Source organism: Ruditapes philippinarum, unplaced genomic scaffold, assembly GCF_026571515.1.
Source record: "Ruditapes philippinarum isolate M1 unplaced genomic scaffold, ASM2657151v2 ctg1213_1_1_1_1, whole genome shotgun sequence".
In the NCBI taxonomy this organism is placed as follows: domain Eukaryota; kingdom Metazoa; phylum Mollusca; class Bivalvia; order Venerida; family Veneridae; genus Ruditapes; species Ruditapes philippinarum.
Genome location: NW_026865813.1, coordinates 107,345 through 120,937, shown reverse-complemented (window position 1 = coordinate 120,937; position 13,593 = coordinate 107,345). Strand labels below are relative to the sequence as shown.

At 31.7% G+C, this 13,593-nt stretch overlaps 1 protein-coding gene across 4 annotated transcripts in view; it reads left to right on the top strand.

The window, feature by feature from the left end:
- LOC132730405 (uncharacterized) overlaps positions 1-13,545 on the top strand; it is a 23,236-nt gene extending 9,691 nt beyond the window's left edge. The window contains exons 1-6 of one of the 4 annotated variants that reach the window (XM_060716324.1): positions 2,975-3,108; positions 3,819-3,982; positions 4,560-4,709; positions 5,404-5,556; positions 12,019-12,149; positions 13,150-13,545. In XM_060716324.1, the coding sequence (XP_060572307.1) occupies positions 3,844-3,982; positions 4,560-4,709; positions 5,404-5,556; positions 12,019-12,149; positions 13,150-13,458 (882 nt within the window). In that variant the 5' untranslated portion in view covers positions 2,975-3,108; positions 3,819-3,843 and the 3' untranslated portion in view covers positions 13,459-13,545. The other 3 variants (XM_060716323.1, XM_060716321.1, XM_060716322.1) reach the window with 3 other exon arrangements.
- Positions 13,546-13,593: the final 48 nt, after the last annotated feature.

The window sequence follows — 13,593 nt, the reverse complement described above, 5'->3', positions numbered from 1 at the left end:
CGTCATCCGTTGTCATGCGTCAACAATCATCTTCTTTTCTGAAACTACTAAGCAGATTTACTTCAAATTTGGTCTGTAGCATCCTTGTGACAGTCACACTGGAATTTGCTCATGTCATTCCAATTGGCCCCTTTAAGGGGTCAGCAGAGCTAAAAATAGAAAAACCTTTAAACATCATCTATAGAACTAATGGATGGATGATCACCAAACTTTGTCTGTAGCATTCTTGGGTAGTCCTTTATCAAGTTTGCTCATATTAATTTGATTGGCCCCTTTTAGGGGTCTCTAGGGCTAAAAAAAGAAAAACCTTTAAACATCTTCTTCTACAGAACTAATGGATGGATGATCACCAAACTTTGTCTGTAGCATTCTTTGGTAGTGTTTTACCAAGTTTGCTTATATGAATTTGATTGGCCCCTTTTAGGGGCCGCTAAAGCTAAAAATAGAAAAACCTTTAAACGTCTATTTCTACAGAACTAATTGATGGATGATCACCAAACTTTGTCTGTAGCATTCTTAGGTAGTCTTTTATCAAGTTTGCCAATATTATTTTGATTGGCCCCTTTTAGGGGCTGCTAAAATTAAAAGTAGATATACATTTAAACGTCTATTGCTACAGAACTAATTGATGGATGATCACCAAACTTTGTCTGTAGCATTATTGGGTAGTCTTTTATTAAGTTTGCTCATATTAATTGAATCGCCCCTTTTAGGGGCCGCTAAAGCTAAAAATAAAAAACTTTAAATGTCTATTTCTACAGAACTAATTGATGGATGATCACCAAACTTTGTCTGTAGCATTCTTAGGTCATCTTTTATCAAGTTTGCTCATATTAATTTGATAAGCCCCGTTTAAGCTAAAGCTTAAATACCCCAGGTCATGGCATTTCTTCAAATAATTGTTTAAACATATTCTATGCTCAAATATAATATTAGAATATATTGACATACCAACACTGAAAAGCAGTTGTTTCTGGTGAGCGACTCAGGGCCATCATGGCCCTCTTGTTACAATTGTTGTTGCCATTCAATTATTACTATTTAATAGTATTTTTCCAGTTGTAACTATACAATTATAGAATCATCCAATTTTTATCGTCCATAGATATACAAAATAAAAATGATCTGTGATATGTTTACAAGTATTTGTTCATATAATTTACCACTTTCTGTGATAGTATACTCTTACCTATTGATTAAAATTTTTATACATATTGTTAAAACTTTTTGAAAATATATGTTTAAACTTTGTGTTTATTCTCTTGATAAAAAGTACCATTTAGCAAATATGTATAATAATGATAATATATGTGATATGGTATTTATTGTTTTAATTTGTTGTTGTTGTTTCTGTTTATGCATAATTTTTTTAACTTTTATTTTTGTATTAAAATTAAGATAAATATTCTAAGAATTATAGTAAGCTTTCCACAAGTCTTATATAACTGTCTGATTGTAAAGGCAGTCCACTGAAGTCCAAAAGCAGAAAAACATAAAATTTGAAAATCTAACATAGATCAATAAGGGCACTTAAATCAAGAAAAATGTGAGGAAACAAAAAATAGTCAAGGAATACACTAAGAATAAAAGACTATGCTATTGCGGATGTTACAAGAACCTACATTAAGCTAGTGGGTGTTTTCCAAAAGTTTGTTATAAACTCTATATTAATTCTCGTAAAATAAACAGACAAAATGGAAATGGGATCGAATATTTAAATGAGTGCTATAATGTAAACAGTTCATATTTGACAGGTCAATAAAATCAGACTATACATCTATTGAATGTTATATTTATCATTCTTCTGTAAACATCTTTAAAATATTCTTGTTTTATAATTTTTTTGTTGCATACTAACAAAATATTTGTTATGTTGGAATTCAATACTTCATGTATTACAATATTCACAGAAAGGTAATCTTTCAAAGGTTGTCTCCTATCCATGCAGTTGTTAAGTTGTTTCGAACCAGAGAAAACATTCATTAGTCATTGGACTTGAGTGGAACCTTTGACTAGCTTTATAGATTCCTCACATTTCAAAAAAAAAAAAATTAAAAGATTGTTTTTCTTGCCCCTACTACTATACAAAAACAAAACTGTAGAATGTGGAGGCATCGTTGTCGTCCTATGAACACATATCAAGTTATCCTTTGTTAAATTTGAAATAATTGTTTTATTTCTGTTTTGTTTTATATACATCTAGAGTAATTTTACTATTATATTATTTATATATTACCACATTGCAAAAAGTTGCAAAATGCACAATAAATAAAAAGAAAATCAGTCTGTTTTGTTATCATTTTACCAGTATTTATAATTATATACATATATTTGAAGAAAGTCTGAAAATAACATTGATTTGAAAATTAAACTGTGTTTTGAGGCAAAAGCTTTGTATCTTTGATGATTTTAGGTGTTTATTTTAGTTTTGTCTGAAAGAAAATCACTAAGACGAATTGAACATAATTTAATTAAGCACTGAAACTGAGAAATGGACTCCTGTAAAGGACAAATGATTTATAAAGAGAAATTCTAGTTTGCTTGGATAATGAATTATATAATGTAATGTAAAGTATGAACACTAAATTTTTTTTAAAAACAATTGCCTCTACTTGTATACCAGCTAGAGTGCTTAATTCTCATGACAGTCATACAATCTTTTTTTTTCTCTGATGCATCTGCAATTTAAAGAGGAAAAAAAAAATGCTCCTCCCAAACCCCCACCCACCAATTATTGGATTCCAACTTGTGACTGTCGGTTTACAAACAAGGCTCTTGACCACTGAGTCTGATAAGCAAATCCATGAGATACTGTAGTTATCAGAGGTTGTATTTGTATCAAACAAGGTAGATGTGCAGTCATGCATATCAATATGTAATTTATTCTTTTTTTAAGAAAAATTATTAAACTTTTTAGATATACTTTAAAATCGAAAGTTAAGAAAATGCAACTCAAGTGTCTAACTTAATACTGTTAACTTTAAATAGAACATTTAAACTGTGCAGTATAATATCTAAATTAACGAAAGGTTAAACTTTTATCATACAGGTTTATTCAACTTCGTATACACACTTAACAAGTGTACATGTTTGTTTGTGATATGGTCTGTAAGTATATATAGAGTGAATACGATGTAATGTTGTACATTTTGTAAGTTTAACATCATGGCAATAAGTAAGTGTTTTTGGATGTATAAAACTGTATTCACGAAGATGGCCCTGTATAAATGTATATAAACTGTTTATACATACATATAGCTGTGGTATTATTACAGTAATAAGTGTATAGTTATTACTTGTAAAATTTACAGTTTAAACTTATTTTATACTTCAGTATTTTTCATCATTTTAGCATAATTACAAGCATGAATTTCTTGCTTATTTGGCAAATTTGTTGCATGATTTTGCTTGCTTATGTTTTGCAACAAACATTAATAAAGGATCTGATTATAATAAATACAATACTAATATAATATTATAATACTGCATGTTTGTTAATGTCACTTTTCATTGTATATAATTGTGATGTTTATATAGATTTATATACATGGCTGCTGTCAATTTATGAAGAAATCTCACATTTTTCTTTAAAAGAAGGTGCTTGCTGAATATAAATTTGTTATAAATATTTCTGACAGGTTATATGGCCATATATAAATAGCCATATAACTTGTCAAAAAACTAATATGTAAATAACTTGATGAAGAGTACATGTATATGTTTCCAAAATCGGCAGTGATTAAGATAAAGATATAAATTCACCTGGTGTTTTGATCTCCATTCTATTTGATTTATAATTTATAATACAATAATTTCAGGATTGAGAAGTACATATTGATATGAATGGAACATAATGTGAAACAGAGAAGTGAGAAATGGTTTGAACTGAGGAGAGGTATGGTGGTAACCGCCTCAAGGTTTGCTGATGCCATAGGTGCTGGGAAGGGGAAAGCTTATGATTTCCTTAAAAGTCTGTTGAACGGTAGGTTAATATTTCATTTATAAAAATGTTGCTTAGTAAAGTTTATGAGTAAGCTATAAAATGCCTCAAATAAATGATTATAAAATATGTGTTCAGCATTTTTAGTTTAATTACACACATAATGAAAATTTTGGATAGTTTAGTTATAATTTGTCATTATATTCAATGTATTTGAAGAACTTCTTAGGTCCATGTTATAACTTCAACAAGGATGTGAAAATTACCCAGGAATTGTGCAATAGTTACACTTTAGCATAGGAGTATAACAAATGTATGGCTGAATTTATCAACAATGATAAATAACAGGACCAATACATCTTCTAGTAAATCTAAAAATGTTGCTCATTACAGCCATGTATTGCACAGGTGTTACTATAGCAAAATTCTGTCATTATGTTCACATTCAGGCGCTACATGGTGTTATATACAGTGTTTTTTTTTCTTAAGTTTAAATTTGTTTTAATGTATTCATCTCAAAGTGTGCAGCTTTAACTAAATATAAATAATTCTACATATTCAATTATTCACGTAAATTTTTCAGTATTGCATGCATACAAATTTGTCAATATTTATACAGATGATGCATGTAGAGATGAAGGTAACATGTTTACAGATCATGGAACCAAGATGGAGCCTATAATACATGAAGCATATGATCTACTCACTGGAAACATGACCAGAGAATCTGGATTCTGGACCATACTGCAGGATGACAATCCTTTGAAAGGTTCAACAATATAGATAAATTCTATTTTTGCAATATATTATTTGGAGAAATCTATTATAGTCAAACCTGTACTAACGGTTACCACTTTTCTGCAGTCACTAAGCTTGAATGGCTGTTTAGTTACCCATTTTAAGGCTTCAGGCCAAGCTTTTTGTTTGGTTTTAACTTAAAAGAGGTATCCAAACTTGAGGTGCTTAATTTTGACAAAGTACTCTATAGACATATAACAATAATATTAAAATCTGGAAAAGGAAAAATGTTTTGGCCTGTTAATGATTTTTATGTCTTCTACATAGTAGCTACTACATTCTACAAAATAGCCGCAACATAAAGGGAAAATTTTTCAACTGGTCAATCAACCCCCCCCCCCCACCCCATACAACTGCTTAATTGGCTATCATCAGGTGACACATGTGATCATTGATTGGTGCTGTTTGATTTTGGAGTCAGATTTATTTTCTTATTTGGAAGCATACTGTTTTTAGTGAGATAAATAACGAAATTAAGCAATGCATCGCAAAATTCTTTCTATTTTGGGTAATTGATGCTTAGATGACTGCTTATCAGTTAATTATTGGCTCTCGGCTGAAAGAAAAATATAACAGAATATATGTTTTTGCTCTTAAATATTACTTGAATTAAACATACAAAAATGCATGAGAAATGTTAATAATGACTTATCTTAACCTTGCAGATAAAGTAGGGGTGTCTCCAGATGCCGTGGTAATTGATCCAGTTACAAGAAAACTTGCTGGGATATGTGAGTTTAAGGCTCCAGTATATAGCATGTACAGAGATATTCCCAGACAGTATTTGATACAGATGCATGGTCAGATGGCGGTATCAGGCAAGTTTAACCCTTACCATAATAAATGGACTTGTCCATCTTTCAATATAGAAAATCCATTGATCATTTTTAGGGAAAATTTCAAAAGATGTTCTGACCCAATTGCAGACAGTGCAGACCCTGATCAGTCGGTACAGATGTGCTGGCAGATCCTGGTCAGCACTGGTCTCATGGTTAGATTTGGTTGCCACGAGAAGGCTTATGGTTTATACATATCGATGGCTGAACGCAACACTGGTCTAACTTGATTTTTACAAAATTTCAAGGAGGCTATAAAAACTTAATTAATTCTATAAATTGGACATTTTTGTTATTATTTTTAGATTTTTATATCCATATAAGTTAAAATTTTAGTTAAAAGGAGTTTCATAAATAAATATTGTTAAATAAAAAAGATATTTGAAAAGATATGAGTTAGATCAGTTTTCCATTTATAAATCACCAAATTTCAATGATAAAGTTTCAGCAAAACTGGTCTAACTTGACTTAGCCCTATGTTGCATTTACAAAATGGGTTCAATAAGGCCAAAAGAATAATCAATAAGTGCTATGTTTGAAAAAATAGGATGATATAATAGAAAAAAGCTGTAACTATAACCATATTATAGATTATTTTAAAAGAAAACAACTTTTATAAGGAAACCGACAATTGTTAAATTATACAAAAATGACAACTTTTGCATAACATACTAGAAATCAGACAATCTTAAAAGTCAGTTGTTTTATCACATAAAAATATTTTAGAAAAAAAATTCTAATTAAAAAGTTTCAGTTCGGAATGAATGTTTTGTAGACAAGATAAGATTTTTTACATTAAGCATAATTCAATGTAACATTAAAATTTAAGCACATACTCATAACTGAAAAATAGAAGCATTTATTTAATTTTACCCATGAAATATGGTGCTATATCAGTCAAATATATTTCATATTTTTAAAAAATAAATATGAAATATAAATATGAAAGTGGGCGGAGTCAAAACTCATATTTATTTTATGGGACTTCTTTCGCCGTTTTGTTTGAAAAATCTGATAAATACAAAACAACTTTTTCTTGAATTTTGTTTTGAAAACTATCTAGCATGATAGAAAATGGTCTAACTAAGAAAATTAATCCGAACACCAATATCTTTAATTCAGTAATTAACGCTGTACAGACGTTTAAAGAGTTGTTTACATGACGTCACAATGTAGCGCCAAACAGCGCGTGCTTGCGCATAAATTACTGCGCGCTGTACAATTGCAGTTGGTAGCAAGCAAGGGGATTCGTTACCATTTTCTTTGATAATGAAATTAAATAAAAAGGTTATTTTTTCGTTTTTCGTGAAATATGGTATATATTTTCACTCAACATGATAAAATGCCACATATTTTCACTCGCCGTACCGGCTCGTGAAAATATGTGGCATTTTATCATGTTTCGTGAAAATATATTCCATATTTCACGCAAACGAAAAAATATCCTCTTAGTATATAAAACTTGCAATTCTAAAAACACAGGCAATATTATTCAAAATGAAACTAATTTTTGCCTATTGGATCTTCATTTATATTTTCAAGTTTATTTATGTAGTCAGAATTTCAAGAAAAATGTTAACTTTAGGAACATTTTGCATAAACTAAAGTTGCCAAAGAAAAAACTTTTGCCTCTCTTTGTAATTAAACTTGGCATGGCACTTGTATCTATAGCTTTGTCCACCTTCCTTTCTCATCATCCGTTATACTCAATTTTTTGTCAGATTTTTAAACATATTTTTTCCCATATTCCTATTACAGTAATTCATTACATTTATCTTTTATCTATCATCATTCTTACTTTTTTATCTAACATTTTCCCCATTTAATAACTATTTTCTATATTACATAAAGTATCATTTTAACCATTCTCCACTTGCCAGCACTCATCACCAGCATAATGATATCAAAAACCGTAATTTCACCTTCAAAATGATTAACAGCATTTTTATCACCATCATCATCCTCGGCTCTTATATAAACAGCATTCAGTCTCTACTAGCCCATATTAACCAAAATTACTATTCTGAATTCTCATCTCACCACCACTATCTTTCTCACCACCTATATAAGCTGCAGCATTGCCACCAAATTAGACCTCATTACATCAGTATTGTCATCAATCATACTTTTATCATCAGCATTGTCATCCTCAGCATATTCCCCTCTAACTATAATTATATCACCAATATTGTCCCCACTGCCCTTATAATACCAACATTGTCCTCACTATTAACTATAATATCACCAGTAATGTCCCCACTAACCCTTATAATACCAGCATTGCCCCAACTAACAATAATATCACCAGCAAAGTCCCAACTATGATATCACCAGCATTGTCCCCACAAGTTATAATATTACTAGAATTGTCCACTAACTATAATATCACCAGCATTGTCCCAACTAACCCTCATATCACCAGCATTATCCCCATTTACTATGATATCACCAGCAGTATCCCCATTTACTATGATATCACCAGCATTGTCCCTACTAACACTCATATCACCAGCATTGTCCCAACTAACCCTCATATCACCAGCATTATCCCCATTTACTATGATATCACCAGCATTGTCCCAACTAGCCCTCATATCACCAGCATTGTTCCAACTTACCCTCATATCACCAGCATTATCCCCATTTACTATGATATCACCAGCATTGTCCCAACTAGCCCTCATATCACCAGCATTGTCCCAACTTACCCTCATATCACCAGCATTGTCCCCATTTACTATGATATCACCAGCATTGTCCCAACTAGCCCTCATATCACCAGCATTGTCCCAACTTACCCTCATATCACCAGCAGTATCCCCATTTACTATGATATCACCAGCATTGTCCCAACTTACCCTCATATTGCCAGCATTATCCCCAATTACTATGATATCACCAGCATTGTCCCAACTAACCCTCATATCACCAGCATTGTCCCAACTTACCCTCATATCACCAGCATTATCCCCATTTACTATGATATCACCATCATTGTCCCAACTAGCCCTCATATCACCAGCATTGTCCCAACTTACCCTCATATCACCAGCATTGTCCCCATTTACTATGATATCACCAGCATTGTCCCAACTAGCCCTCATATCACCAGCATTGTCCCAACTAGCTCTCATATCACCAGCAGTATCCCCATTTACTATGATATCACCAGCATTGTCCCAACTTACCCTCATATCACCAGCAGTATCCCCATTTACTATGATATCACCAGCATTATTCTACATTTACTATGATATCACCAGCATTGTCTCCATTTACTATAATATCACCAGCATTGTCCCAATTTACTATGATATCACCAGCATTGTCCCAACTTACCCTCATATCACCAGCAGTATCCCCATTTACTATGATATCACCAGCATTATTCTACATTTACTATGATATCACCAGCATTGTCTCCATTTACTATAATATCACCAGCATTGTCCCCATTTACTATGATATCACCAGCATTGTCCCAACTAGCCCTCATATCACCAGCATTGTCCCAACTAGCCCTCATATCACCAGCAGTATCCCCATTTACTATGATATCACCAGCATTGTCCCAACTAGCCCTCATATCACCAGCATTATTCTACATTTACTATGATATCACCAGCATTGTCCCCATTTACTATAATATCACCAGCATTGTCCCCATTTACTATGATATCACCAGCATTATCCCATCTATGATTTCACAAGCATTGTCCCATCTATGATTTCACAAGCATTGTCTCCACTATTACCCTCTTTGTCAGCCTTGGCCCCACTAAATATAATATATTACAAGCATTGACCCCACTTTTTTCTTAAACATTTCTTTTCTTGTTGGGTTTTATGTCGCACTTACACAGTAGAGGTCATATGGCAATACTCCAGCATTCCCAGTGGAGGAAGACCTCAAGTACCCAAGTTCTGCTGCTTCATGTTTGTAACATCCGAGGTTACCTTATAAGGAATTTACTTAACGTACAAGGAATTTACACCGGCTGCCAGTACAGACCAGAATATCTAACTTGAGGGTAATTTTTATGGCGGTAAAGAGACTGCAGACTGCAGAGTTTCCACTACACAGTTACCCAAGAGCTAGATATTCCTGTCTGTGACAACAGCTTGTGTTTGATTTTTTTTTCTCGCAATATTACATATTAGTGATATTTCGTAAAGAAATGACAATAACTTATACTTTCATTTAGCACTTTTCTCGTATAGTAGCGTATGACTCTACAACTTCATTTGTTTTGGCAAAATGATGTCATCTTTAGAAAGCAATTCATTCATAAAAGGCGCTTGGGAATGACTTCATTTAAAAACATTGACTTGTCTTACATGGGCGATGTTAGACAGGCTTTTCTAGCACCGGTGTAAACAGTAGATAATCCTATCTGATATGCAAGAAAAAATCTTTCCTGTTTCAACGACATTATTCTGAGGACCTCAATTGTGTTGGTGCGCTGTAAAACCAACCAAACCAAAAGTTTTATTTTAATGATTACAAGCCTTGTACATACAGATACTTAAAGAAACTGCACTGTGGTCCAAAAGCATAAAAAACTTAAGATTTGAATTTATGAAATGAATCAACTCGGGCCACATAAACAAAGAGATACACAAGAGATATAAAGAAATTATACTTAACATGAAATTAAAATTTTTATCATGGTTCTATTAGAATCTAATTTGAGTTTAAAGCTGCATTAATATGCTTTTCAATATCAGGTAATTTTTTAGTTCACATAATTGCTCTGGAAAAAACTTAGCAAATAATCTGAAAGTTTTAACACCACAAGTTATTTGTCCTGACCGTCATCAAATTGGGGTGTACATAAATCTCGAAAATATATTTTAAGTCCCATGATGCCAAAATTGGAGTCCCTTTAAGAATTAGGAGCAAATTGTATTAAATAATTATAAAATCTTGAAATTTTAAAGGGTGGAATATCTTGTTTCATCAGTATTAATAGATCACTATGATTAAAAACAACGACAACAAAAAACAACACAAATTGTCTTGTAAATAATTTTCATCAACAGTGAATTATATGATTTGAATATTATGATAAATCTTTTTGAAAGGTTAATTTACTATTATTTTTTATTTCAATCTTATATGACTATGTAGAGATAATATAGCAAATTTAAACTTATTAATGTTCCTTGAAAACAAAATAGAATTAATTAAGAGCCTTGAATTTACAATTCTGCAATTTTGGCAACAAAAATGGGTAAAATGTAGAAATAAGTATTTATGAATATGCCAGACCTAACTTAATATCTGCAAATATAACAATACTGATTTTTCTTGTATTGAAATTTAACAGCAACACTGTGCTAACTAGAGTTAGTTCAGTGTTATCATCCAATAAGTAAATTTCCATTAATGCAACACAGTTCTAACTTGAGTTAGCTCTCTGTTGCATTTAAGTTATAATCACATTTGAGATAGAGCAAAATGCCAAGTGGTAAATAAAACCCATAAAATTTCACAAATATTTCTAATATTTTATTTACTGATGTATTTCATGCAAATAGACTAAAAAATGCAAAAAAGTCATTTTTGAAAAAAAATCAAGTTAGACCAGTGTTGCGTTCAGCCATCGATATAAACTTCACTAACTTATTATAATGCTAATGTGGCCAACTGCTTGATATTACAGAATAACTTGCCTCTCAACTCATGCAAAGTCCATCATGTGTTGAAGCTATCTAGTTTGTATATGGAAGGCCTGTAGGTATTATTAAGTCATATTTTCGTCTTCCTCATTGCAATTTTTTTTTACTCAGATACTACAATGCTTAAGCTTAGATAAACATTTTGTATGGTGCTTTTTCTAGTGTTTTCAATAAAAATTTGATAAATTGTGATGCTTGGCCAAAAATAAGTTGCCCAAATATAACTCAACTACCTGCTATTGTATTGAAGAAATATATAAAAGGCAATTAAAAATGGATTAAGATAAGAGTAAATGATTGTAGAAAAAAGGGATAATAAAATAACAGAAAAAAGCTCTGGTATGTATTTGAAACATCTGAAAAGAAACATTGGTTAACCCGATGCCCCACTATATTTGTGTAATGGATTTGCCCTTCTTTGAATTTAGAACAGTCCATTTGAAGTTAATATGTTAATAGAACAGTCCATTTGAAGTTAATATGTTAATATGTTAATAGAACAGTCCATTTGAAGTTAATATGTTAAAAAATACAGTCTATTTGAAGTTGATTTATACAGATTCAGTATCAAAATACAAAAATTGAGCTACCAACAGTATAGAGCCTGGTCATACTGTATAAATGTACAGACTGGCCTGACTCTACCTACTGGTTACAAATGCTGACCACTTTTAGTCCTGGCAGGTTATGGGCTAATAAGTATTTAAGAGAAAATCTTTATGTTATGAATATGGAAATTGATAAATAGTTATTATATTTCAGGTCTCTTATGGTGTGATTTTATGGCAATTTGTATTTTAAAAAGGGAGATAATGTTGAAAAGAGTTCATTTTTGTCCTCAGTTCTGGAACTTTATAGCTGGTCATCTGCTACAGTTCATCCTGGCTTATAAGGTTAGTTAATTCTTTAGCGCAGGGCAGAGTTATGGCCCTTGAAGTAAAGTAACATCTTGAAGTAAAGTATCAATTTAGTCAAAAGAACATTTGAAATGTCAGTTACCAAAATGGGCATCATAGAAGTCTTCCTACAGCAGTAAAGCTGGGAAGTTTGGTATATGACCATTATACTATGGGTGTGACTTATTTCAAATACATGAATGACTTTACAAGTAAATGGTGTTTTCTTTGTACTTACTAAAATGATTGATATTGTAGAGTCTTGAAGCTTTTAATTAGTTATACTTAAAAGAGCACATTTTTTTATTATTCTTGTAAATAAACTCACTAATAGTTAATCGTAGTAAATACATACTACTTTTGACCATTTAGTTCTGATCTATGGACAAGTGATACAAAATTGCAAGTTTTTAATCTCAGTATTTACTTTAAATTTGCCTCATACATTGACTGCCTCACATGATATTAGTTTATATTATAGTTGTTTATGTCCCTGTCACGAAATGGGTCAGAGCATATAGAATTTACCCTTGTGTGTGCCATGTCTCTTGCTTAAAGGTCAAGGTCACAGCAAGAGATTGAACTTAGTATATTTGTCATATAGTCTTAACTAAAAGTAACTTCAACTGTAAGTGCAGCAGGATTTTGTCTTCTGCATGCATGATGGGATTTCAAAATACATCCATACATATGAGTCATCTGTCAGCAAACCAATGTCCGCACATTCAAGGTCAAGGTCATACTTGGAGGTTAAAGTTCATATCTTGTCGGGCTTCTAACTTTGTCATAACTTGATAGTTTGTCAGAATATTTGGCATATGCCTTCACCACAGTCTAATATTATTGATATGTTGTGTGCAAAATCCATTTTTACACCTTCAAGGCCAAGGTTGCAGTTGGAGGTCAAAGGTCAAATTGTATGGACACATTTCTAGATAGTAGATGTTATCTTGCAGTTTTTTCTAGATTATCATTCTCTGCTTTATTTCTTTTTCAGGATATTCAATCTGTAAAGATACAAAATAGTGACTTCAATAAGAACATAGAAATTGTCAAACAATGGAATAATGATTCACTACTGCCATTTGAAAATAAAATCCAGGTGACTGAATTATTACAACAGAAAGGTGATCTATTCAGGGGACCATCTGGTCATTGGATGAACTTTGACTTCCTAGTAGGGTCATATGAATTGAATGACCTTATTCAGAGGAAAATAAATTATGATGAAGAAATACGCAAAATTGATGAAGCAATTGAAGATGAGAAAAATTTTGAGGCAGAAATCCTTGCATGTGACTTTTGATCAAAATTGCTCATTGTGTTGACTTATTGTTTATCTTGTTTGTACGGTTTTGAGGAATTTGTTAATGAAATAAAATGAGGTAATTATTTTGTGTTCATTATTTTCATCTTCTTTTTGATTTCTTGAAAACTTCAA